Source organism: Gopherus evgoodei, chromosome 4 (genome assembly GCF_007399415.2).
Source record: "Gopherus evgoodei ecotype Sinaloan lineage chromosome 4, rGopEvg1_v1.p, whole genome shotgun sequence".
Lineage (NCBI taxonomy): Eukaryota > Metazoa > Chordata > Testudines > Testudinidae > Gopherus > Gopherus evgoodei.
Window position 1 is genome coordinate 106286363 of NC_044325.1, and position 27453 is coordinate 106313815.

At 39.3% G+C, this 27453-nt stretch overlaps 1 protein-coding gene across 1 annotated transcript in view; it reads left to right on the forward strand.

The window, feature by feature from the left end:
* INSC (INSC spindle orientation adaptor protein) overlaps window positions 1-27453 on the forward strand; it is a 125005-nt gene that overhangs the window by 85486 nt on the left and 12066 nt on the right. The window contains exons 7-9 of the mRNA XM_030562620.1: window positions 6677-6848; window positions 9068-9246; window positions 25348-25414. Coding sequence (XP_030418480.1) covers window positions 6677-6848; window positions 9068-9246; window positions 25348-25414 — 418 coding nt within the window. The remainder of the gene's footprint in view (window positions 1-6676; window positions 6849-9067; window positions 9247-25347; window positions 25415-27453) is intronic.

The window sequence follows — 27453 nt, forward strand, 5'->3', positions numbered from 1 at the left end:
AACCCTGTGTTCATTTAATGTTTCTGAGAGATCAACGTGTATTGACGAGAGGACAAGGCCATAGGTTCTGGAATTAGGGTGCTGGGGATGCTGCTGCATCTCCTGGCTTGAAGTGGCTTCCATCATATGCAGGATTTACAGTTTGGTTCAGTGGCTCTCAGCACCCTCACTATAAAAATGATTCCTGTGCCACTGGACAAGGCTAAATTTTTCTCTCCTGTTGTGATAAATGGAAATCATTTCCATCCAGAAGACATCTGTGCATGAAATCAGTCACTGTCACACCAGTGAAATTTACATTATAAGGTTGTGCCTTTAAGAATTTAAGCTCCCCATGCTTTTCCAGTAATCAATAATGACATATCAGTAATGCATATAATAAAGTGCTTATCAAATAATGTTCCTCAAATGCAAAGTCTTTGCAAAATCTTGTTGCATTCATAGAATTCCTTTGTTTGTGTTTATGGCTTTGACCCATTCTTTTGTATTGCCAAGGTGATGAACGAATTTGACATTTATCTGATTACCTCACCAGAATTAAACAGAAAACAGGGCAGCTATCCAAAGTTCCTTTCAGTGTGAAAGCTAATTATATAAATGCTTTGAGCAGCAGTTTCTTTTTGGATGTTTAAGTGCTTTTATTAGATTGTTCTCTTGTCATTTTAAAATTTATTATTGGACACTTATAAATGGTGTTGCTTGCTGGAGTGTTTTTTTTTAAATGGTTGCCAAAACCGCATAAAGCAGATCTTGGGCTAAATTTGCTGGCATATTGCATCATTGGAAAAGAAAAAATAAAGATGACTAATCTGGCTTTTATGAGTCTAAAATACCAAGCCTATTGTTTTATGGGCCAGCCAGGATATATCCTTCTTATATTTTTTTCACTGTTAAATCAAGCCCCCTTTTCCAAATACAGCAACTCAGCAGATCAAAAGTATGAAAGCAAAAGTCAGTGGCAGACCGAGGGAAGGCCATTTGTCCTTTACATTTTGATACTGGCTTTTAGGTATAAACAGCAAGTACTGGGCAGAAGCTCTAATCGTTCAATTGTATATATCTTTTACACACTATGGGTTTATTCTCCATTTGTCTTGTACCTTGCATAGTCCTTTACTCCTGCACCAAGTCAGTATGAAACACAGGCTGATAGACAGCCAAGTCAAATAGGCAATCTGTCGTGGTTTTTTACTGCAAACCATCACTCTGCTGCCTAAGCGTTTTTCCTCATATAGTGGATAGCAGAAGTGAAGTCTCGAGTGGACTTCATGGAGTCACTAGCACTTTCCCTTTTATTTTTTTCTCCCAGATCACAGTTCACCACACAGACAAGTGGTAGTATTTTACACCTACCTTGCATGGGTGTAAATGACTATACAAGATGCGAGTCACTGGAGAAATGGACCTAAAGTATGTTGGAGGGAATGGGGTCTTACACTGCCTAGGAAAGTGTGCCCCTGTGAATGGGTTGGTGGTCTAATCCTCAAGTCTGCAATATTTACACTCAGTGGAATCACAGGTTCAATTTCTGTTACGGCTGAATCAGTATATGCTTCCAAGGAAGATCAGTTTAGTTACATGAAGTTTCCTGTACTGAGGGCAGGGGAGAGTTTCTGGTCAAGACACAGAGATACAAGCTGTTGTCTGGGCCATAGGGACATAAAATACTCCACATCATGATTTATAATAGTAGGAGATTTTTCCTGGTGTCCTAGATCTGCTTTCCTCCACCTCTACCGTGTGGTGGTTGCTGCTTTTTAGTGATACTTTACAAAATGTGTATGGATTGCAAAGACATGGGAAGGAAATGCAAAATACTGGTCAGGAAAATTGCTTAACCACTGTGTTCCTAGTCCCACATCTGATGCCACCTACTTGCTAAATGAATAGAAGGTCAATGTATAAGTAGCTAGGCTCTGGTGATTATGGTTCATCCTTCTGGATACGTGGACTTGTGAGCCCTTGAGCACAGAAAGTGTTGTGTCTCTGAGATCTGTGGCCATGGCTCAAAGTAAAGCATTACAATGGAAATAGGGAATTTACATATCCCCCATTCTACTCACTCTCAGAGTAAAGAGAGGCGGGGGAAAGAAAATAAGTCCTGTTAGAGCCCTGCTACTGTTGTGGGTAGGTGGAGTCCATCTACAGTTGCATGGCGCAAGGCGATGCCTTTTGAAGGCCTCACAGTATCAGGGGCAATGACAGATTCTGCTGGAGTTCCTGACAGCCACAGCTGATGGGAAGCCTGGCTGTTCAAAAAGGATGGAGGAGAATTGAAAAGTGGAACCATGAAAGACCTAGACTGATTATTTTGAAACTCTGATTATAGTGAGTTGGTTTGACATAAACACATGTGGGTTGTTTTATTCTGAATTCTATTTGGGGAAAATAGAAATTAATAGTTAATAATACTTCAGTGCATAGTATAGACACTCATTAATCCTTACAATGCCCTTCTGGTGTATATAGCCAAATTTTTCAAACCTGAGCATTTAAAGGTAGGCTCTAAATTGATATGTAGATATTCATGGTTCAAATGTTTGGCTATTTATTATTTAATCCAATTATTACAGGGAAGCCAACAACGAGAGGCTACAGTTCTGTCACAGCTTTCTGAGAGGTAGCCAGATCTTCTTGATAATATAGCTTTATAATCTCTACTTGCCTGTGAGTTCTGTCTCTTCATGAATGGAGATGTATGATAAATCATGCATGGTCCTGTCTCTCTCTCTCCCCTCTCTCTCCTTAGTGGTGAAAATAAACACTCTCTTATACTTGTGTTCACTGCATGCTCATGCATTGCATTTGTAAACATTTGCATACATTTACAGTATAAATTATGTAGCTAAATGTATTTTCTAAGCAGCAGTTACATTTGGATTGCTGTTGTATATTTAGTTCTATTTTAGCTCTTCTGAGTAAGTTTTCTAGATGATTTTCATATGGCTTTGCTGTTTAGACGTAACCTAAGATCTCGACATATTTCAGTATATGAATTTCTTTTTCAATGCAAAAGTTATTAGAATGAAACAGGAAACTAATCCTTTATTCATAAAGTATGCACAGCAGCTGGGAGGTTCACTCTCTCATTCAAGGTATTCATCCCTGGGCCTTTCTGCTGAGACTGTCAGCAAGGGTGCAAGTTAGTGCCATGTGCTGTGATGGCAGTTTTGGGGATGAGGATTCCTTTCTATTAACAACTGCACTGAAGTCTTTCCACATAGGTAGTTGAATAACAGTCAACAGGTCATGACCTTGGTCTGGTTTGAACCAGTGACTTTAAAGGTGAAAGTCTGTGTGTAACCTGTTACCAAACACTTGAGCCAGTCCCTGCTGCAGTATTTTTTGAATGTCTTGAAATATATACATAATTTTTTTCAACTGACTATTGTCATTAGCTTTTTTTTCATCCCAAACAAGGTGTGATACTGGAAGGCTTCAGGATGACAAAGTAGCTTGGGTTTTTTTTTGCTCATGAGGATGTCTAGCACACATTGGCTACTAAATCAGTTTGTGAGGACATAGTAATTTTTGACAGAGTTCTATTAATACACCTTGAAGCTAAATGAGTTCTGTGAATCCCCAGTTTCAAGCTGTAGAATTCTGCCATAACTAGAAGAAAATATCTTGCTCTAGGCAGATTAATATTGAAAGCTTGTCAAAAAAAATTAACATTGAAAAGTAATTCATCTCTTCCTGTCATTTTTTGAGTATCTAGTCTAAACACCATTTGTAATCAGTAGATCCAAAGAGATGTTGTTTCCTTTGTTGTATTTCCTGATGTTAATAGGGATCCAGTTGAATATTTATATTTCCCTTTAATAAGTACATCCCAATGACTGATATTCAAGATGGTAATTCCTGTTCCTAGGAATTTGATAGATCTTCTAGATTACAGAAATTGCCATGGCTTACCAAACAACTTAATTTATGTCCCACAGGGACATTTAATTAAGGTAACTTGGCATTGTATATTAATAAATAACTAAAATGGGAACAAGAGAAGCTTTAAACAAACCATTTAGAGACGAATGACTGAATATTAAAAATATGCAAGGTTTAAGGAAACATTGACTGGGTGGAGAGAATGAGACAGCTCCACAAGCCTAAATTGCTTGATTGATGAGTGCATTTGATAAGTCCATGTAGGTTTCCCAGAAGTCCAAGGTAGGTATGTTGCCTTGACTGCTTTACTACATATGGCAGTTGGACAACTGAGAATATGGCCAGTCCTCAGAATTTCAGCTTACGCTCAGGAAGTCATTCCTGGCATAGTTCGGCAGGGCTAGATTCTTCCTGACTAGGCAACAGGTTGCTCAATCTTTTCTCTGTCCTGATATCTCTGAAAAGTTGGGGTATTGAGAAGCATCGGAGACTAATCAGAAGAACAACACATCCAAAATCTAAGGCACCTCTCTATGCAGTCTTCAAGTACTGCCTAATAATTAAAGAGAGTGTGCCCTACCTGGCAACATTCCCAAAACTTCCCATGATGCTAGTGTGCCTCTTGCTTGTTTTTGATGTGAGTTTGTTGTATTTATCCACACATTTATAAAAATAGTCTCCTGTCCTTTGCTCTAGGACAGGGATCGACAACCTTTGTCATGAGGCTTGCCAGGGTAAGCACCCTGATGGGTCGGGCCAGTTTGTTTACCTGCTGTGTCCACAGGTTCAGCCGATTGTGGCTCCCACTGGCCACAGTTCACCACTCCAGGCCAATGAGGGCTGTGGGCAGGGCCAGCTCCAGGCACCAACATAGCAAGCAGGTGCTTGGGGGTGGCCAACGGAAAGGGGCAGCACATCCGGCTCTTCGGCTGCAAGTCAGCAGTGGGTCCCTCTGTCCCTGCCGCCGAAGTGCCACCGATTGTGGCTTTTATTTTTTTTCCCCGCTGCTTGGAGTGGCAAAAATGCTGGAGCCAGCCCTGGCTGTGGAAATCGGCTTGAGGTAAGGGATGTGCTGGCCGCTACTGCCCCCATTGGCCTGGAATGGTGGGAGCCACAATTGGCCAAACCTGCAGATGTGGCAGGTAAACAAACCGACCCCGCCCAACAGGGTGTTTTCCCTGGTGGGCTGTGTGCCAAAGGTTGCCGATCCCTGCTCTAGGAGCTCCACAACACATTTAAAATTTACTGATAAAAGGACTCCCCCAGGGACTCATTTTGTGTAGAATTTAATATATAATCATCACCTAGGAAGTGAAGACATAGTTAAGATCTTATGACCTTCCAGTAAAGTCCTCCCAATCTCTCACAAATAGGGATTGGGAGGATGGAAAGGAAGGGTTATACTTGTTTTCTTCCTTTCTTTTTTCCCCTTTTTTTTCCTTAGTGTTCCTGAATCTTCCTCTTGGAGGAAGGTCTGTAAAAGTGAGTTATAAAATCTGTCCAACTACTGTGAGCTGATAGAGAACAGAAACCATGTAAAGAAGCAAATGGAAAAAAAATTAGATTTTAGAGGAGCTTCCAAACAAAGCTTACCAAAGGGTAATATTTTTTTAACTGTCAGGCTGAATTCTACTGTCCATTATTGAGATTTGTGTGCAACTCTGAGATCGATGGAATTACTCTTGATTTACATGGATGTAACAGATAGCAGAATCTGGATCATTGTGTTCAATTTCTGTGTTCACAAATGTAAAACAGCCTTAATAAGCCCATCTGCCTACCTACATGGCAACATGGTGAATTATTCAGGAATATGTAGCACAGTCAGAAAACAAATTTTACTGGTCTACAAATACATTGATTATGACATTGTCCATAGGTCTTTCATTGCTCTTATCTGCTGGTTATCTGGGTAATAGGTATCAAATTTTTACAATATGACCTGTCACATTGTGTTGGCTGTTTTACATCATGTCGTGTTTTAGCACATCAGTGTGTAAAAGGGTGCACTATAACACAGAGTAAGTGTATACGTATGTGTGTATATTTATGCCTGCTAAAAGGAACATACTCTGAAGATATCAGTAATTCCAGATGTACAGGGGTATACAAATCTTTGCTTTGTTTTACTTTTCAAAACTTGTAAGGAACTAATAGCTATAGCTCTGGTTTGAGACAGTATGCGCCTATGCTATACTTGTGTTAGCTTCCCAGAAACTGCTGGTCTACAACAATCTTCTTATTTCTGTCATGGCTGGAGGCTGACAATTATAGGCCTTCGTCCTGTATTGGCTTTTTGGCATTGTCAATGAGCTCCTCAAGGTTCCCCATGTGGAGCTCATTGCAATATTGGGTAAGTTGAGTGAAATGACATGCACAAACAGGGACTTCAAAGAGACTGTGACATAATATCTGTTGACTTTAACAAACAAATTCTTATTTAGAGTGGGATTTTCCATGCTTCATCTGCCAAAACATTTTTGTTATGTTTGAGCAAAATCAGCTCAGTCAATTTGAGTTATAAAAGCTTCCTACCCCCTCTCCCCACTCCTGTGCATTCTGAGAATATTTTTTTTTATGTTGCACTCAGTTTTTAAAAAGGCTGAATCTGTTAACTTTTTGTTTGGTATATGTCATTGAGTCCTAAGATTCAAGCCAATTTTGAAAAGAAATCAATTCAGTGGTTTTGTAAGTAGTATACAATGCACACATGTAAATACTAATTTAGCTGTGAAAATATTTGTCTCCCTGGTTAACCTGTATCCAACTGTTCTCCTTCCTCCCACTCAAGGTTGACGGGATATTGTGCTTGGCTGATATTCTCACAGATAGGACCCATTCTGAAGCCACTCGTGCAGAAGCAGCAGCAGTAATAGCACAAATCACATCTCCACATCTCACTTTCACTCAGCATCTCAGCAGCTTTCTGGAGAATATGGAGGAAATTGTCACAGCACTTGTCAGTAAGTAGACAGGGTTTGTTTTAAGCCTTTTCTGTTAGATTTACTGGAAAAGGAAAAGAAGCTTACGATGAAAGACAGACTTTCCTCCATTAGCAATGTTCTCTAAGAAGTATTTACCTTTCTTGCCACTATAACGTTCCACAGTAGAAATCTATGTGGATTAGCTCAGTTGTTTTAAATCCTGAAATTCTTCAATAGTTCTAACATTCTTGACTTTTAGCCAAAGTTCAAATACAATTTATTTGTGAAAATAGTAGCCATTTAAGGCCTAAAAAGTGGCCCTGGCTATCATCTCACCTGCACTGGTGTAAATCAGGAGTAACAATACAGGAGTCAGTGGAGAGCTATCAGTGTAAAACTGGTGAAAGTGAGTGGAATATCAAGCCCATTATCTTTTCTACAACTGTATGAAACTTTATACAAAACATTACTGTATAACTTGTTCTTGTGCATTAAAAAGTGGCCTTTTCATTAGGATCTCAGTCCATGCTAAGGCAAGAGGTGGAATGTAGTGGTGACAAGTACAACATAATGATGAAGACCAAAATGCATCCTCCAGTCAACAATGATATGCTACTACACATGACTGAGGTTTGCCTTTATCTGGGGTTAATGATGACGTTCTTGTAAATGAAGAAGCTAGTATCATGGTCTGAGATGTCATTCATATCTGTATTTAGTCTTTGCTAGGTAGGGGAACCTTTAGTTTTTAATGCTGTTTTCTAGCCTCTTCTGGTGCAAGACTCTCTTCCGAATAAGTGCTTCTTCCACTCCCTCCATATTAAAGATATAAATACTTATTCATCTTTAACAATCCATAGTTACATACACTAACAGATAGAATCATCATCTAACTGCATATGCAAGACCTGCAGAATAGATACATAGGTCTCTGCTCTATCCCACCAACACCCAGTCTACTCCACCTCTAATTTACTCAATCCCAGCCTGAAATGAAGTTATAGGGCAACACCTGGGGATGCTCCAATCAGAACTGTAACAAATTCAACAAAATCCAAGATGCAAGTAAACAGTTCATCACAAACATTGGCCTGTTGAGCAGCGGAAGCTGAAAGACACCTGTCCCTGGGGTTGGAATAATATGCCAGATGGAAAGTTATCCTAGATCTCATATATGGCAATCATACTATCTTGTCCAATACAGTGAGTATGAAACCTGCTAGACCTTATTTGATACTTTATACTGTTCAGTGTACTGTTCCAGACTGGGCCTCAGCATTGTCTGAAGATTAGAAGCCCATAGCACGCTTGCCCTGGAACCCGTACATTGTGTGTAGGGGAGGGACAGGAAGGGAGCTGGGGATGCATGAGAGTGTGGGGACATATCTTCAAAGAGCAAGGTAATCCAGCTTTCTCAGCTGTCAATTTTTGCTTTATATTCCACTTGTTGGGCTAACTTGCTAGCCGCCAACCAGTGTTTAAGCCCAGCAATCGTGGCCAGCCAGGAATATGCCAAAATGAATCAGTATTCCTCTGGGCAGAGTCATTGAGGAGAAGGCTATTTCCTTGATTGCCTCCACCAAATCATCAGTTGATGATGCACCAAGCCTAAGCAATATAAGCTTTAGGAATACAATGACTCAAATTTGGGAAAGTCTTTTCACCATCCAGTCATCAATTTCCTTGTAATATTTATAGCTGAGTAATTGAATGACTCTCTCTTCATATTTTTAATTTATAAAGCGCACTGAAATCAAATTGCTGGGTGACTCAGACCTAGTTAAAGTAAATGTGTACAGGAATTAAAAGGCACTTAGGAGGTTATGATGATGATAACTATGTCTGCAGCATTTTTTAAGATGTCTGCAAAATTTAAAAATATACAGGATTGTCTTAGATTATAAAAAAAAGTTTTAGAAACAGTAAGATAAATTGCAGAATTTTATTCTCATGGATCCATTAGTTTTACCCATCTGCTGACTGCATCTCATTTTGTTTAGTAATATAACATTTATCTTAAGTTTCTCCATTGGATGTTATTTGAGTGTGATAGCCTAGGTCACTAATTAAGTGAATGCTCCCAGAGACTTGTAGTCTAGATTTATCTTGCCATCTATACCTGCTTCAGTCCAGTCTGCAAAAATGCAAGTGGAAATGTCTGATATTAATTTCAGACAAATATTTAACTCGTATACAAACCTTTTCATGCTGGAGGAATAAATGATTTATTTTAATTAAATTATTTTCTGCATTTGTAGAATTGTGCCAAGAGGCCTCAACTGGTGAAGTTTTCCTTCTGGCTTCAGCAGCACTTGCCAATATTACGTTTTTTGACACAATGGCTTGTGAGATGTTGCTTCACTTGAATGCAATGAAAATTCTTCTAGCAGCTTGTGCTGACAAGCAGATCGTGGACACTCCATATTCTCGAGATCAGGTGAGTGGTTTTTGATAAAAATGTTATGTTTACACATGCCTATAGCAGTTCTTATTATAAAATGGCTCAATAGTTTCAATTCTAATGTCAGTTCTGGATGTGTTCAAAACTTCATTTGGTCCCATATTTTCCATGGTTGGTTTCTGCCCAAACTTTTCTTTTTCCTCTGTCTGTGTAATTTGAACAATATTGAACAAAGTTATTTTGAACATGGCTTTATCAAAAATGGCTGAGGTTTTATATTTGAAAGCATGTATATAATCCTGACTGGGAAAAGGGGCCTTTGCTTAGTGTGAAAACCATGTGTTTTGATTTAAGAAAATTATGGTTATTAGAAAATTTAATGCACAATAGAAAATCTCCATAAGCCTATAGGCCATCATTTAAACATAAATGCAAAACAATCTGTGTGCAGCTCTTTAAGGCTCAAATCCTTCAAGCACTTTTGTGTACGCTTGACTTTCTGCATGCATGTAGTCCTAATTACTCACCTACATGAATTTAAGCATGCATGTAAGTGTTTGTAGGATTGGAAAGTAAGAGTTTGCTAGTTCTACAGGCTAAATAAGCATCTGATTCATATAATAGGACTTGATCCAAAGCTCAACTAAGTAGCAAGTAGCTTAAACAAGTGAAGTAGGTTTTTTTCCCTTTTTTCCTTAAAGAAATCTAAGGAGTTAAATGCAAAGAAATGTGTTAGGCATAATTAATCACAAAGAGCTTATATATGCGCATGAGTCACTGGCCTGCATTAGGGTTGTTCGAGAAGGGTACTGCTTAAGTGAGAGCTGTAGTATGAATTCAGCCTCAATAAGATAAAGTACTTTTTAGAGCTCCCAATTTTCAGAGATGCACTCACTATTACTCATGTTAAGGGAGTACAGAATTATATCCTGTTTTGAGCCTGTCAGCTCTGCTAGCCAGTGTGGTAGAGGATGAGGCTCTAACCTCATCAGCTGTCTACCTTTTGTGGGCAATCTAGATACAGCAATGGGGTCAGATCCTCAGCCTCTGTTAAGTCAGTCTCCTTCATGCCACTGCAGCAGCACAAAGGTGACTTCAACCTGGCTAAAGACAGCAGCTCAGAATTGGGATGACATAGCCAACCCTCTGCCCTCCAATGTTGTACTTGGGATGGGAGTGGCACAGCAGAAGGACAGTGTTCTCCAGTGACCTTGGCTCTGGAGAGGCTCCAAAGTAGACATCATCTGATGCAGTAAAACACGTGATCATTGAGGCTGCTCTAACTTGCACCTGTGGCCATTTTATCATCACCAGAAGGAACTGAGAATGGTGGTAGAAAGGTGGTGTAAAATGTAAAAAGCCATAGATGCACCTTCCCTACTCTGGTATGCCAAGCCCTGCTCTGGTGCCCCTGAAGATCTAGGCTGTGGTGTTTGGCTTTACTGTATGCCCATTATTTACTATATGTAATTTGTGTGCTCTCGCTCCTTCTTTCGTATCCTCTCTAATTATTTGTCCTATGTCTCCTCCTACCAGTGGGCACAATTCTGTTCCCTTTGAATTCCATGGTAAAGTCACTGTTGACTTTGGGAGCCAGACTGGCCATTTTCTTCATAGTAGCATACATTCTACTAAAGAACAGGATATTGAATTAAACTAGAGTGCCTAGAGAAATCACCTCCCTATATAAAATAACCTCCTTTTAGCAATAACTGAAAAGGAACTTTTGAGTGTAAATGGTGAACTTGTGTGGAATAGTAACACAAACATCCCTGGGTTTATTGTTGTAAAATATCTATGCTGTCCATTCACACTGCTGGCCAATACTTCCTAGAGGAAACCAACTTGAGCATCACTCCTCTTAATAATAAATAAGATTGTCTTCCATTTTAGAGGTGCATGGATAACTTCCAGGATGCTAGAGTATCTTTAGTTCATTTTATGCCATTAGAAAACACTTTGTTTAAAAGATGTAAGTGAAGGGCCCCAGATTTTTGCAGGTATAAACCTAGGTAACTCATATAGGTAAGAGGCCACCTACATATACCTTTGCATATTCAGTTTAAAGCATTAAAAAGCACAAAACAGGTCTCCACTCCTCCAAAAAAAAAAAAAGTATTTCTATTTTCTGTCTCATCATAAAGCTCCATAGATCAAAAAACAGCATTTTCCCACAACTATCAGGGGATGCCAAGAAGAAACCATTTCCTGAGGCCTAAAGGACTGGTTCACAGGTATCCAGTCAGAAGCTATGCAGAAGCTGATCCATCCCACCACTCACAACAAAATTCCCACTTTCTCTCATCCCAAAACTAGAAGCGGGGTAAAGCATTACATTAAGAAGGAGAGGGAAAACTACTGTACCTCTCCAGTAGGAACAAGAGAGTTTGTATGCATTAGCATCTACCTTTTCATTATGAACAGTTATAAAATTGGCATTGGTGTTAATACAGATACCGATGACTGTTTAGTAAGTATCACGTTTCTTCATGTTCAGGGACCTCAACCTCCTCCTGACAGAGAAAGCTGGTACTCTGCTGCATCATGTTGCCTTCATGAATCTTTAGCACTGTCCGATACAGGAAGGTGTAATTGAAACTTTTGTGGGTCAGGGACTCCTCTCATTCCGTACATGGGGAGAAAATTATAAAATAAAATCTGTTCCTTCTGAATTCCCACTTATCTTGTCTCCTCAGTGATGCTAGCATTCTCACCTTACCTGTGAAGTTGTGGAACTACAGTCAGTTTTTGGTCTTACGTTATCCAGAGGAACAAAGACTTAATGTGCAGTGAACCTCAATTTTAAAGCAGTTATGTTTGTATTCCTGGTTTAATACTTCAGTAAGCCATATTCCTCAAATATTTATGGGAAGGAGAGCCTTTGACTCAGTCCTGGAGACCTATAGTTAGTTAGCTGTTCCTCCTGTTTTCCGCATAATCCTGATTTTTTTCCCCATTTTTGCAGCTCCTTGCTGGAGACTTGCAGGCTTTGATGAAATCATAGCCTATCTTTCTCTAGTTTCTAGATAATTTTTTCTGTCTCCTCCACCACTCACTCAGGGCATTTATTAAGTTTTCCTGTTGTGTTGGCCTTAGGGATAACCCGCCCCCCCTGCAATTTTAAGGTCAAAAGTAGAGGAGAGGCAGATGTTACCTTATGATCAAGGCCTGTAGGATGAGGTTTTCAAAGGGGTCTAAGAGTTAAGTGCCTAGCTCCCAATGAAAGCCAGTAGGAGTTGAGTGCCTAACTCAATTAGGATCCCTTGAAAATCCCACCCTTTATTACTGCATCAGAAATTATTGTTTTATAATCAGAGCTTCTTGAATATCAGTTGGTTCATTCTTCCTGTGGACTCCTTATCTAGGTTCTGCTCAGTAACCTCATGTTGGTGGCTTACCAGCTTGTTCTCAAGCTGCTGACCAGATGGCCTTGTGTTGGAAGCCAGCATGGGTCTGGATATGTTTGCCTTAGAATTATTAAGAACAGGGGACTTGAGGTGGAGGAATTTGGGCAATGAAGCACTGTATTCCATATTGGGTGCCTTCCACTTCAGTTTGACATGACTATGTCAAAAATCATGCAGGGAGAACAAGATAAAATGGTGCAGGGGGAATGGAGGCCGTGAAGACTTTATCTCCATCCTAAGGCTTTGGTGCTGTTGGCAGAGAAAAGGTGGGGTCAGGAAACAAAGGTCTCCCCCTGCCATTGCTACCTCTTACTGAAATCCTAGCTGAGACGGGAGAAAAGATCCCTTGCCCTGATGCCTCACAACCACTAGTGCAGTGTCTCTGCTAGAGAAGGTCCAGGGGTAGGAAGCAAGAGCTCCTGCTCTACTTGAGACATCCATGTTTTAACATTTCGGGCTAAGTCACTTGGTCAGTGTCATGCAGCCAGCTAGTTAACATAGTAAGGAACAGAAACCAGGTCTCCTAACTCTCCCAGGCTCTCCCCCGTTCCTTTTATGATCAAAAGCAGGGAGGTGACCGATCCTTCTGACAAAATTAAAGTCTATGTTTAAGCATATGATCAGCCACGTTCTCTGTGAATGCCAATATCTTGTCATACACTGTGTAAGTACTTGGTAGTATGCACCTACCCTTGTACACTGCGGTGCTAAAAGTTATGTATCAAAGATCTCTTAAATACTTTCTGTTAATGAGACGCTATATAAAAATTACAGCTAGATCTGAACTTTCTTGCTTTTATGACTTTTGGTTTTTGATGTCCCATTTTCTACTCTTGCTTAGTACTTCACACAGCCTGTCTGTGGTTGGACTACTCTGGGTGAAGGAACTTTCAAATATGCTCTGTGACCAGATAATATAATACACTAAACATTCTGGCATGACACTGTCACTTATACTAGTGACAGGACTCACATTAAGAAAACGAATTCATATGCCTTGCTGCATAGTGAGTGGTGAGGTAACCTCTGGTGTCTATTAACAAGGAAAAAAGATAAGTTATGGTAATTTAAATTCCACAAAATACCTAGGAAATTAAACAAGAAGCCATGGTTGCCAATAATAGATATAAAAATAAGAGCAAGGCCACAAGTTGGGGAACTCTTAACAATGCCATTATATTACTTGTATCCTAATTAGTTTTCTATAAGAGACTATAATAACTTCCCCACAGGAGCTCCCCCCCTCTTTTTTAAAAACGCCCTCTGATCTCTGCACTTCCATGCCAAATTAGGTTATTTGAACATTGGAAAAGGAGGCAGATAACTATGTTTTGACACTCCATGAGAAACTTATGTAAGAATATAAATGTGTGTGAAAATCAGCTTTGGCAAGCATAGTGGAGTCAAAATAATGGAGACATAAACTCCCGGGGTCCTTTCTCAACCAAAATGATCATTATGTCCAGCCTTTGGTCCAGTACTTGGGAGTTAGAAGCATGCAAGACAGGCAGCATGTTGCAGTGGATAAGGCACCAGCCAGAATCAGAAGACCTGGGGCAAAATCCTGGCCCCATTGAAATCAATCACAAAACTTCCATTGACTTCACTAGGGCCAGAATTTCAGCCCTGGAATCTACTCCTGACTCTATTTATTTGATGTCACCTTGGGCTAATAATTTAACTTCTCTGTGCTTTTCTTTTGCCATCTGTAAAGTGGGGCAAACAGTATTTACTCATTGATGTATGGCATCTATGGATGGAAAATGCTATATCATTGTTGCAGTTTTTATTTATTATTACTGCTTGCTGACTCTGCCCTTGCCTTCCACCTTGTCAGCTGATGCAGAAAGTGCAGCTTCTTGTCTGCTGTAGAAACTGGAAATGATAAAGATAGGCTATGGGTTTTAGGGTAGTTTATAAATTTGTAAGACCGAAAACAAGGCAGACACAAATACGTAAGAGTGCTTCTTCCATCTGGTTCTCTTCAGTCTGGCAGGAAGCAATAAAAATAGATTTCATACAATATAATAGATCTCAAACTGCTGCAGAATTTTGATATTTCACGACACCTTTTCCCTCTAAATAAATATCACAACATATGGCTAGGTGGTGATCTCAGGCACTGCTGTCAGCAACGGGTGCTGCATAAACTCTGCAAATTCCCTAATCCCTCCCTGAGTCACAATTCCACTCCTGCATCTTTCTTGCTCCCGGTGGAGTAGTAATTTACTGCTGGTATAGACACCAATAAATTACTACTCTCACTCACTCAGCTACTCTGGCCAGCAATTGAGAGGCTTAGCTCTGCCCACGCTCCATTCCCCTGCCCACCTTCTCCAGGGAGGGAGTAAGCATTCACGCACCATGCTTACTTCTAGTCACTCAGACAAAAAGTCCAGGTAGCCTAGGTAGGCAAGTAAGGGGGATTTCTACACCTGTACACTGTCTTCTAGTCCTAGTTACAGGCTAGTCCTGTGTTTAATTCTTTAAAATATTGATATAGAGTGTGGAAAAATATGAGTAAATAGAAATATTCAGTGTCTCCTTTACTCCAGAGGTGAGATGTTTATTTTGTCTTAATCCCTCATGCTGAATCTTATGGTTCCCAGAAGAATTCCTCTTGCATCTCCCTGAGACCATCTGCCACAACATCTCCTGCCTCCAACTGCTGCTGTGACATTGCCTGTTACTAACCAGTAAGATAGTAGAAAGAAAATGATTGTCATACACACAGCTGGGTGCTGCTTCCAGACCTAAAAGAACAGGGAAGAAGGGAAAGGGATTCCCATCCTATGTTGTGTCCTGAATACCAAACATGCTGTGCTGGCTCATATAGTATTGAATCTTCTTCCTTCATATAGTACCAGAGGAAGTTCACTCTTGTTCTTTAGAGGTTTCTTAGGACACTTGACGCACCTCTTAGTTGTCTAAAAGGTCTTGCTCCATAAGTCTGATATCTGCTGTCAGCCTTTGATGGGGGGGAAAAAAAAGGTCTCCATATGCTGCCTCCAGGTAGGTTGACTTTGCTTTGATGTTTTTAATTTACATAAGGAAATAAAGAAATCTAATAAACTCCATATTGCTTCTTGCAAGTGGCCAGACATGCCTTTAACCCTGCAGACGGGTGTCTGGAACTTTGAAAACTCTTTCTGGCTTATCTTCATTTGATTCATTTAAGTGAAACAATATGCACACTCATAATGTGTAGCAGAAATTAATTTTACTTAGCGATGAACCAGCCTTAAATTAGTAATTAACTAAGAAGATTAGTGGTTCCATATTGATCTTCTTTGCCACTCAGTTTAATGATTTGGTCATTTTCATTTTGAGCTTGAATTTTTCTACTTATATCAGCAGTATCAGTAAAAATTTATGAAACATGGTGACCTTAGCAACAATAAAGATCATGCCTCTCATCTGTACAGGGCAAGACTCACAAAATGAGGATACTGATCATTGAAGAGCAGGTCATAACTGGGAGGATATCTTTTATTCCACTGGGCCCCAAAATGTACCTATATTGCCCTCTAATGCCTGTCCAGTCTCCCTCTATTTCTTCATCTTTCCCTTGCTAGCATCTTCACTGTTTCTGATAGCTAGAATTTCTTGGCAGCAGAACTGACCAGTAACTGCTGATAGTCGGGGGCAGAGAGAGGGTAGAGGCTTCAGCAGATGTTACTGAGCATGCTCAGTCTGTGTGAGCATGCTTAGTAAAAGCCAAGCAGCAGCTCTGTGGGGCACCTGACCGCGCGTGTCTCCCATATCACCTCTGCTAGGTAGCCTTTAGTCTCCGTTGTGGACTGAGTTTTCCCAAACAGTAAACAAACCTTCTGGTTATTTAATCCTTTTGACACACTTTGGGTTTACAATGAGGACATTCACTTTGCATTGCCTTTTTAGCCTGTAAATGAATTTTTAATCTGGTCCTAGCAATAACACAAATACTGTTTGGTACTTTCATTCACTATTAGTTAAACATGCTAATAAATCAACATTTGTAATTTAAAACAAGACACATTATCATAGTCTTTTGTGGTTATGGTCTCCTTGCAATATAATTTCTTCAAGCTGACACATCTCCATTCACAATATCTAATGAAAATTTCTTTAAAGACCTTTAATTAACTTTATAGTTTCCTCAAATTTCAATCAGTCTTTTCTTTACAGAAGATTGCTTTCCCAGAAGTGTTTTATTTCTGTAATGTACCACTGACTCTAAGAGAACATGACTTAACATCATTCCATATTTCAGTGTCAACCAGATCACAAAAAAAACCAAAAAGGGAGTTCATCTTTTACAAATTCAGTCAGAGTTTGTGGTTGGTTAGGCTATTCTTTTTTGGGGCTAAAAACGCCTCTGTTTTTCTTTACTGTCAGATGACATAATCTGTAATGTACAAATGCTGCCAATTAATATTAAAACAAAAAAATGTAGGTGAAATATCTGTCTAGCTGGTTCTTATCTTCTATCTGTGAGGTTCTTGTAAATTTAGATGGTTTCTATTAGATTTTATATATGCGCTGTGAGATATTGAGAGGTGAATTTTATAAATCCATAAGACTAACATGATGTGGCAACAACTGTAAAGATATGAAACATATATTTATTATTAAGCTATATAAGATTTAAAGAGAAGAGACTTCTCATAGAGTTTTAAAAATACATTGCAGACCTCCTAAGTCACTAATACATTTGTTTAGAGCCTGTTTTTTTCCGTGGTGCTAAGCACCCAGAATTCTTAGTGCTCAGCATCTCTGAAAATTAGCTTTTAGGCCTCAATTTAACAAAACATTAACTCACATAACTTTAAGCATGTGAGGAATCCCATTGGCGCCAATGGAACTATTCCCATACTTAAGTGCTTTGGCTCAGGACCTTTAAGGGAAATGCTTAAAGTTCTATTCTGAAAAGTCTCTCTGTAAAAGTGGCATGGTGGGTCTCCCTGATTCTGTGATTGTCATTGTGCTGTAGACAACACCATTATAATTTCATGATAACAAGTAAAATTTTGATTCCCCTGCACCAAGGCATAGCCCCATAGTATTAGAACTAAATGAGAATCTCATTCAGTAGTTGACAGCCTGTGACACGTACCTGAACAACTCTGATTTCATGTAGTGGAACAAATACTTGCTGATCAGTTTATCTATCAGTCTGATCTGTATTTCTAGGGTGCCCATCACCATTAGGTTTGTGTGAAGTAATAGTTAAATGATCCCTAAAGTTAATGACTGTATCCGTATTTTAAGATAATACCTTGGGCTGGAGGCTCACATAGTTTCCTGTTGCCTGCTACTGTAATTCTGAGCTTAAGTAAAGTGTTTCAGCTGTTGAAGCTGAGGTATGCATAGCAAATACAACAGGGGGAAATACATCAGAAGACACAGTATAAAGACTGCATTTTTGACCAAAGAGAGACTGTTAATAAATGCAAAGAACGATACAATATGAAAAGTAGTTAACGGCACATGTGGATTACTTGATATTCTTACCTCAATATTGTAACTATTTAAATTGGTTTTAAGGAAAAAAAAAAGCACCCAAAGGTCTTTATTCAATTTGTAGATTAATGGCTTCAAAATTTCATTTTGGAACATGAAGCTGCTTTTGATTTATAGGAGCATCAAAAAGAATCTTAAATCACAAAACCTATGTCTCTTTTTCTTTTTTCCTCTTTTTCTTTTCTTTTCTTTCTACTTCTAGAACTTAAAAATGGCTGTACTGATTTAAATCAAATTTGGCCTGAAATACTAAGTTGCTGCATGAAGTCAAGTTTCTTTCTGAACTGTGAGCCCTTCGGAAATAGTTTCCAATCAAAATTAGTGATAGATGGATGTAAAAAGCTTCAGAGGTTTGGATAATTTTCCAGCAGCTGGAATACTTATTCAGATTCTTCTTGTGCTTATCCCAGTCTGTTCCATTTGAAAAGCTGGAAATCATCTGAAAAGAGAGTCTCTAGAAATTTCCAGAAATTCCTAGTGTAGGTAGCATTGCTACAGCACGAAAATAGCCTCTCTCAGAGTATTTTAGTACTTGTGCTTCCAGCCCAAACCAGGCAATTCAGAGATGTTTGAAAATCCCAAAGCAGGGTAACCCATTGGCTTCAAACCTCAGACTTTTTTTTTTTTGTTCAATTATAGTTTGGCTTTATTCTTACCTTATCCACGCTGCTTTGCCCATCCTTAAATCTGACTATGTACTGTAACTGCTACTACTCGTTAAAATACCAATTACAGATAAGAAAGAAACAAATATGATTTGCATCATTTGTAGGTACAATGGTAATGAGAATCCTAGCATTTGGATACTTGAATACTTCTAAGGAATTGATGAAGTGTGAAGTTGGCTGAAATTTAGGAATTGAGGAGCTGGTCTTGGGCCCAATGGAGACGTGGCTGTAAACCACCTTTCCCTTTCCCTGATCCTGCTCTCTGGGTGCCACTTCACACTCCCCAGAGTAATTTAGAGCCTCATAGGGAATAGGAAGTATCATTGTAGGAGATTTGTCATAAATCCTCTCCCCACACCCCTACCCAATCTGTGATTTATTGTTGTGGCTAGTACTTTGTGGGCAATGTAGTGCAATTGTTACATGCTTATTGAAGAGTGTCAGATACCTGTTTATACTGGGTAGAGTGTTACTGGGAGCTAGATGGTTATTCTTGATATCAGCCCTCCACTGCTGTAAAGGTGATATGCTATAAAACCACAAGAATCCTGAGCAAAGATAAGTTCCTCTTGAAATCCTTGAGATACTTTTCAAATATCCAAAAACTGCTGCTGATTTTCTCTCTACCAGGAAGTATATAAATAATTCATTTTCCCTCCTGCTATTCTAAGGAAGATGAGTTGGTGTTCCCAATGGTGAGAGAATTTGATACAGAATAATGGTTCCTGAGCCAATGAGAGAGTGTATTAGTCTTTTTTTTCCTGTTCTTTTTAGTTATTGTGTTTTGCTCTAAAATCCATACTATACCAAGTGTACTCTTGGTGATCTATTAAAAATTCAGATAACATTTTCAGCTGCTGCAGCAATGATTGTGAAGATGTGTTTTTTTTGAATGTATATGTTGTGCCCATCACTAAAAATTTAACTTGTCTTTCCTCTCTCAATCCCCCCCACCCCCTTACTATAGATACAAGTGTCTTGGGTGCTAGATTACCAGAAGTTTATGCAAAACACAACCCAGTTATTTTGGTCTGGAAATGAATGTAGATTTGTCTGAGGACTTGTGTACATCTTCAGTCACCAAAGAATGACGTACTGGGAAGTGATACTGCAAGCTCTCTCACTCTGCTCCACCAATATGCCCCAGCCTTTATCTGGATGGCCCACAACTAGGAGTTGAGATGGTTTTCTTTCCCTGCACATTCATGGCCTCTTTGCAGAGAATGCTAAGAAGAGTGTCATTGCTTATTTTGTGGTAGAGGTTTTGTTAATGCAGCTGCCTTTTCATGAACTCAGCACACTCCACTGGATAGCCATTGGGTAGTAACAGCTTACAGTCACAACAGCACTGGAGTAGATTTTAACTGGCGACTCTGAGGTGAAATGGTCTATCTATTCCATTATCAGTCCTTTGATTCTTTAAGCAATTCAGTTCCTCCTATCAAGACAGTCCAAAAAAGGTTCAAAGAAATGTGGCTTCCTCTAGACATGGGAGTATTCGAAGGCCAATGAGCAAACAGTGTATTTTGTGGCCAGTGCCCTTCCCTGACACCTTATGGTTAAGGTTGATATGTTTATTGACAGCTTTCCTAGAGATATTATGTCTAGGAATTACACTGTAGTACTGGAAATCCTGATTGGCTTGAGCTGTGACTTTCCCAATGGTCCTTGTCATAAACTGATAGTTAAGAGTTAATGGAACAGAAGTACTTCATATCTCTTTTGCCTGTAAAGGGTTAACAAGATCAGTGAGCCAGGCTGTCACCTGACCAGAGGACCAATCAGGGGACAGGATACTTTCAAATCTTGAGGGAGGGAAGTTTTTGTGTGTGCTGTTAGATTTTGGTGGTTGTTCACTCTGGGGGCTCAGAGGGACCAGACATGCCACCAGGTTTCTCTCCAATCTCCCTGATACAGGTTCATATAGATTCAAAATAGTAAGTACTAGGTAGATAAAGCGAGTTAGGCTTATGTTTGTTTTCTTTATTTGCAAATGTATATTTGGCTGGAAGGAGTTCAAATTTGTATTTTGCTGAAAGGATTTTAATTTGTACTTGTATACTTAGACTGGGAGGGTATTCCCAGTGTCTATAGCTGAAAGACCCTGTAACATATTCCATCTTAATTTTACAAAGATAATATTTACTGTTTTTTCTTTCTTTAATTAAAAGCTTTTCTTGTTTAAGAATCTGATTTTTTTTTATTCTGGTGAGACCCCAGGGGACTGGGTCTGGATTCACCAGGGAATTGGTGGGGAGAAAGGAGGGAAGGGGGAGAGAGAGGTTATTTTCTCTCTGTGTTAGGATTACTCACTCTCTCAGGGAGAGAGAAGGAGGGGGGAAGGTGGATTTTCCTCTCTGTTTTAAGATTCAAGGAGTTTGAATCACAGTAATCTTCCAGGGTAACGCAGGGAGGGGAAGCCTGGGAGAGGCAACGGTGAGGGAAAGTGTTTACTTTCCTTGTGTTAAGATCCAGAGGGACTGGGTCTTGGGGGTCCCTGGGCAAGGTTTTGGGGGGACCAGAGTGTACCAAGCACTGGAATTCCTGGTTGGTGGCAGCGCTACAAGTACTAAGCTGGTAACTGAGCTTAGAGGAATTCATGCTGGTACCCCATCTTTTGGACTCTAAGGTTCAGAGTGGGGGTTTATACCATGACAGTCCTATAGATCTTGAGCATAGGCAGATAGTGAGAATGTGGTCTGTGTTCCGTTTTCATAGGTGTCCTATGACACAGAATTCATTGGTTGCTAAAGGATCCAGACAAATTTCAGATTTGCAGCAAAGGAGACTTAGGTTAAATATTAGAAAAAAACTTCCTAACTATAACAGTAGTTAAACTCTGGAATATGCTTCCTGGGGAAATTGTGGAATGCCCATCATTGGAGCTTTTTAAGAAAAGGCTGGATATGTCAGGGTTTATTTGATCCTATCTCAGTACAGGAGGCTGGACTTGATGACTTCTTGAGGTCTCTTCCAGCCTTACATTTCTATAAGTCTATGAAAAAGAGAGACATTTTCCTCAAAATGATGATAATTAGGCTGTGTCTACAGATAGAATTGTGTTTTCGCCAGGAGAGTCCATTTTTAGTCTCTCCATTGTATGAATCTTTCTGTGAGAGATAAGAGTTGTACTTATACTAAGCTGGTAATACCAATAAGTATATGCTATGTAAGAATAAGTACAAACACTCAGAGTAGTGTCTTCTCTCAGTTAATCTGTATTCTATGTTGCTTGTGAATGTAGTTTACATTACAAAAAGGTATGACTCATTTTTCCACTGAAAAATTCTGCTCACTTTGTGTGAAATAATCTGAATTCTTCTCATGCTGTCAGATGGTGCTTAGAGCACCACCATCCCTGTCTATCCTGCACCATTCTTGCATGTTCTCTTATGATAAGTCCTGTAAGTTTTCCTTCTCCAACTAGTGTCTTAATGAAGAGATTTTTTTCAGTTGACCCCTTTGTCATGTTCTTCCTGTTGCCCAATGGCATGACCTGCCATCCTCGGTGCTGTTGGACATGTGTTAAGCATGAAGCCAGATATTTCCATCTTCCTTTTCTGGAAAAGTACTGTATATTCAAAGAAAGCATACCTGTCTTGATTGAGCTGAAATACATCCCTCGCTCAAATAATTTCTTGTATAAAAAGATACACATTTTTACATATAAAAATACTTATTAGATAAAATAACTTGCAGACGAAATAATTGGCGTGTATTCAAATTGTGGTTAATTGAATTCATCTATCACTTAGAGAGCCACATGGGGTACTGACTCTACATAGAGGAAGTAATTTTTGTTAACAGGATATAATTTAGAATGAAAAAATATATACACGCTGCTTGAAACTCTGTTAATTATTAACATGGAATAAATACCTAGACATATATTGAGTTTCCATTTTTCTACCTGTCACTCTTTAGAGATTCATCAGCTTATTTTCATTCTAAGTAAGTGAATTTATTCAGAGAGATGACACTGTAACACTGCCTTGGAAAGTGGAAGGCCTTTATGTCAGAGTACAAAAATTAGTCACCTTTGTTACTATAATGGCAGAGTGAGATCAACATTAATGGTAATTTGTTCTCATGCGTGTTACATCTGTCAAGGAAGTTTGTTTGCGAACACAAATCCTACAACCAAAAGCTGTTAGCCAAATGTATCCTCCTTTCCTCCATTATTCCTCAAGCAGATCAACAGCATCAAGCTAGAATAAGGAAAAAAAAGACAAAAGAAAATCCTTTTAATGCAATTATTTATTTGTTTTGTAATTTACATATAATATTGGTTATTCACAATCCCTTTACACAGTAATGTCAACAACATATATGGTTCTTTGCATGCAGCAAGCTATGCAGGGAGTTATGTTAATGTTAAATAACAATATCTTTGCATGTGACCCTGAAGCACTGCATCAACAAAACCAGTATAGTGTAGTGGATTAGGAGCTAGCTGTTTGAGTTCTAATCCGACTTCTATCGATGAATTGTCATATGGCCAAAGACAAATTGCTTTGGACCTGATTTTGAGAAGCATTGAAGACCACAACTCCTATTGTGCTTGCTCATCAGTCCTTCCAATCAGGTCCCTAATTTCTGTCACATTCCAGGGTGCAATCATACCAGTGAGGGTTGTCAGCACCTATCCTGAATGCATGGGTGCTTCACAATGTTTTGCTGTTGTACCTCCCAATCTGGGCCTCTCACAAACAGGATGCAGGTCACATACGAGTGTGTGTGTATAGCTGCAGCCCTGGTCCAGTAGTTCTGACCCCAGCAGTCTGTCAGCAACACTTCAGTCACACTCTGGCTTCCACTAGCTTTGGTTGCTACTTGCAGGGTGACTTCATGCACTTCCAGTTCTCAAATTTCCCCCAAACATGTATCTGCATTGTACAGCCCTCCCCAGGCAATTCAGATATTAGAGGTCTGTTGTCCCTGTAAACAGTCAACATTCAACTGTTTGCTACTTTAACTGGAGTTACCCTAACAGTTTGGTTTAACTACAACACTAGATTAGTCTTGATTTTTTTTTTAAAGTTTTTAACTATATAGAGATTAAGTATGTGTAAGTATAAGGTATTAAAGTCAGAAGCGATTACAAGAGAAATAAGGATAAAACACTTTCTAGTAGCTAAAACTTTAAAAAGTTAGATTTGGCTCAAGGTAAAAAATCCTTATCACGTATTCCCACCAACATTGATGACACAAACTCTCATCAGAATCCCCATGCAAAGTCAAAGGGTTGCTTCCTTTGTGTTCTTAGGTGAGAGGGAGCGATAGCTTGGGGTATTTTTGCCCCTCAGTTTTATAGTCTAGTCACCTTTTGAAAGGCATTTTCTGAGGGCTACCCTAGATACAGTTAATTCCCGCTGTGAAGCTGGAGACATGGAGTCTTGTGACAAAAGAGGTTCCATGTTGTTGATTGCAAAAATGCAGATCTCTCTGTTCCTGCCTCTCTTCCTTGCCAAAGAATGGCCACTTGCTAGGTGATAGCTAATCAACTGACACCTGGAAGGAGGCATTAACTTTTCCTTTGTCTTTGAGAAATTGGTTTACTCACTTCCCAGACTTGTCTGGTAAACACACTGTAGTCATAATTTCAGTTTTTGTTCAGAACTCTTAATATGAATTTTGTACATACTTTCCACAAGAATATTAATCAGTGTTACCAGTTTTTAAATGATGCATCTTGAGGCATATTTTGCATAAATATTATTACAAGAAGGTGTAGGGTATGAATACCTGATTGAGAAGCACTGAAGACCCACAACTATTGTGGTTGCTCAGCAGCTCTGCCAATCAGGTCCTTAATTTGTTTCCTCAGCTGAAAAATGTGACTGTGGCACCAATTCAGGAAAACATTTAAGCATGTGTTTAAGTCCATCTCTGTTCAGGACAACACCTGAGTGCATGCTAAATCCTACTTATGTGTTGTCCTTGAATAGGTATACTTTCCAGAATCAGGGCCCAAAATACCAACCTCCCAAGAGGGTTCTGAGGATTAATCAGTGTTTCTATCATTGCTTTGAAGATTAAAACTAACTTCTAAATAATAGTATTGCTTGGATATACACTGAAGTTCTCAGTACTTACTAAATAGGAGTTGTGTCTGAATTTGAGTATGGAATTCAGGATTTGTACTTAAATGAAGACTGCGAGAGGCTCAATTGTTTGTAGCTGTTGAGTCCCTTTATGATGAATTAGCAGCGTAAAGGGACTTCCATAAAGCATGCAAATCTTGCCACCAAGGAAATCCTCTGTTGTATGAGTAATGGATCCACAACCTCCATCTGGCAACCCCCGGTACATGTTGGTGGCATGGCTGGGGGAAAGGAGACATACACTCCAGCTACTCTTGAATGTTATTAACAGCTGAGTGTAAGATAAGGCAACCTCAGAGCATGGAGAAGTGATAATAAAATGTTAGCACACAAGGATAGTTTTTTATTCTACTCTATTGTTCTGGTTATACTATCTTATTTAGTATATGAAATAGTGAGTATACAATTTCTAAATTGTAACATTATATTTTATGTTCTATTCTTTCATTAATGCAGGTTGTGACAATATTAGCAAACATGTCTGTGCTGGACCAGTGTGCTTCAGAAATAATCCAAGGAAATGGTATGTATTTGAGCTGAGTTAATGATGTATTTGTATGTATGGAATGCATGTGAGAAAAGGAGAGAGCTTGAGAGGTGACCTGTGTTAATCACAGGGCAACATGATCTATGGATGCAATCCAATGCAAATTAAGCCTGTTGTTTGCTATAATTCTTTGTGGAATCTGCATCTGCTGGCCAATACATGTTGATGAGGAACACAAAGTGAAGTCTCGGAATGGCCTTGTAATTGAAATACGCTGCCATTCTACAATGTAGAGGTATCTGAGCCTCTAGCTATTATCTTTGGAAAGTCATGGGAGACAGGAGGGATTCCAGAAGACTGGAAAAGGGCAAATATAGTGCCCATCTATAAAAAGGGAAATAAAAACAACCCAGGAAACTACAGACTAGTTAGTTTAACTTCTGTGCCAGAGAAGATAATGGAGCAAGTAATTAAAGAAATCATCTGCAAACACTTGGAAGGTGGTAAGGTGATAGGGAATAGCCAGCATGGATTTGTAAAGAACAAATCGTGTCAAACCAATCTGATAGCTTTCTTTGATAGGATAACGAGTCTTGTGGATAAGGGAGAAGCGGTGGATGTGGTATACCTAGACTTTAGAAAGGCATTTGATATGGTCTCGCATGATATCCTTATTGATAAACTAGGCAAATACAATTTAGATGGGGCTACTATAAGGTGGGTGCATAACTGGCTGGATAATCATACTCAGAGAGTAGTTATTAATGGCTCCCAATCCTGCTGGAAAGGTATAACAAGTGGGGTTCTGCAGGGGTCTGTTTTGGGACTGGCTCTGTTCAATATATTCATCAACAACTTAGATGTTGGCATAGAAAATACGCTTATTAAGTTTGCAGACGATACCAAAATGGGAGGGATTGCAACTGCTTTGGAGGACAGGATCAAAATTCAAAATGATCTGGACAAATTGGAGAAATGATCTGAGGTAAACCGGATGAAGTTCAATAAAGACAAATGCAAAGAGCTCCACTTAGGAAGGAACAATCAGTTTCACACATACAGAATGGGATGAGACTGTCTAGGAAGGAGTATGGCAGAAAGAGATCTAGGGGTCATAGTGGACCACAAGCTAAATGAGTTAACAGTGTGATACTGTTGCAAAAAAAGCAAACATGATTCTGGGATGCATTAACAAGTGTGTTGTAAACAAGACATGAGAAGTCATTCTTCCGCTTTACTCTGTGCTGGTTAGGCCTCAACTGGAGTATTGTGTCCAGTTCTGGGCACCGCATTTCAAGAAAGATGTGGAGAAATTGGAGAGGGTCCAGAGAAGAGCAACAAGAATGATTAAAGGTCTTTAGAACATGACTTATGAAGGAAGGCTGAAGGAATTGGGTTTGTTTAGTTTGAAAAAGAGAAGACTGAGAGGGGACCTGATAGCAGTTTTCAGGTATCTAAAAGGGTGTCATCAGGAGGAGGGAGAAAACTTGTTCACCTTAGCCTCTAATGATAGAACAAGAAGCAATGGGCTTAAACTGCAACAAGGGAGATTTAGGTTGGACATTAGGAAAAAGTTCCTAACTGTCAGGGTAGTTAAACACTGGAATAGATTGCCTAGGGAAGTTGTGGAATCTCCATCTCTGGAGATATTTAAGAGTAGGTTAGATAAATGTCTATTAGGGATGTTCTAGACAGTGTTTGGTCCTGCCATGAGGGCAGGGGACTGGACTCAATGACCTCTCGAGGTCCCTTCCAGTCCTACAGTCTATGAATCTATAAACGTGATTTAGAAGTCTTCAAATACATAGCCATCCTGCTGATTTAATATTTGTAGTTCACATCATTACCCGCAGATGTATGCTGAGGCAATTTGAAGCATTGTGATAGTGACATTTGTTTCCATAAATTAAGACTTAAAATGTTTGAGAAGACCTGTGATTCTCATAAATCAGATTACATCATCTATGTATTGAGCTTTGTACATTAGAATCCTGCATTGTTTCATCAAACTGTATAATGCTATAATAAGACATTACTGCTCCAAAATGTACAAACAGCAAAAGCAATGCTTTCCC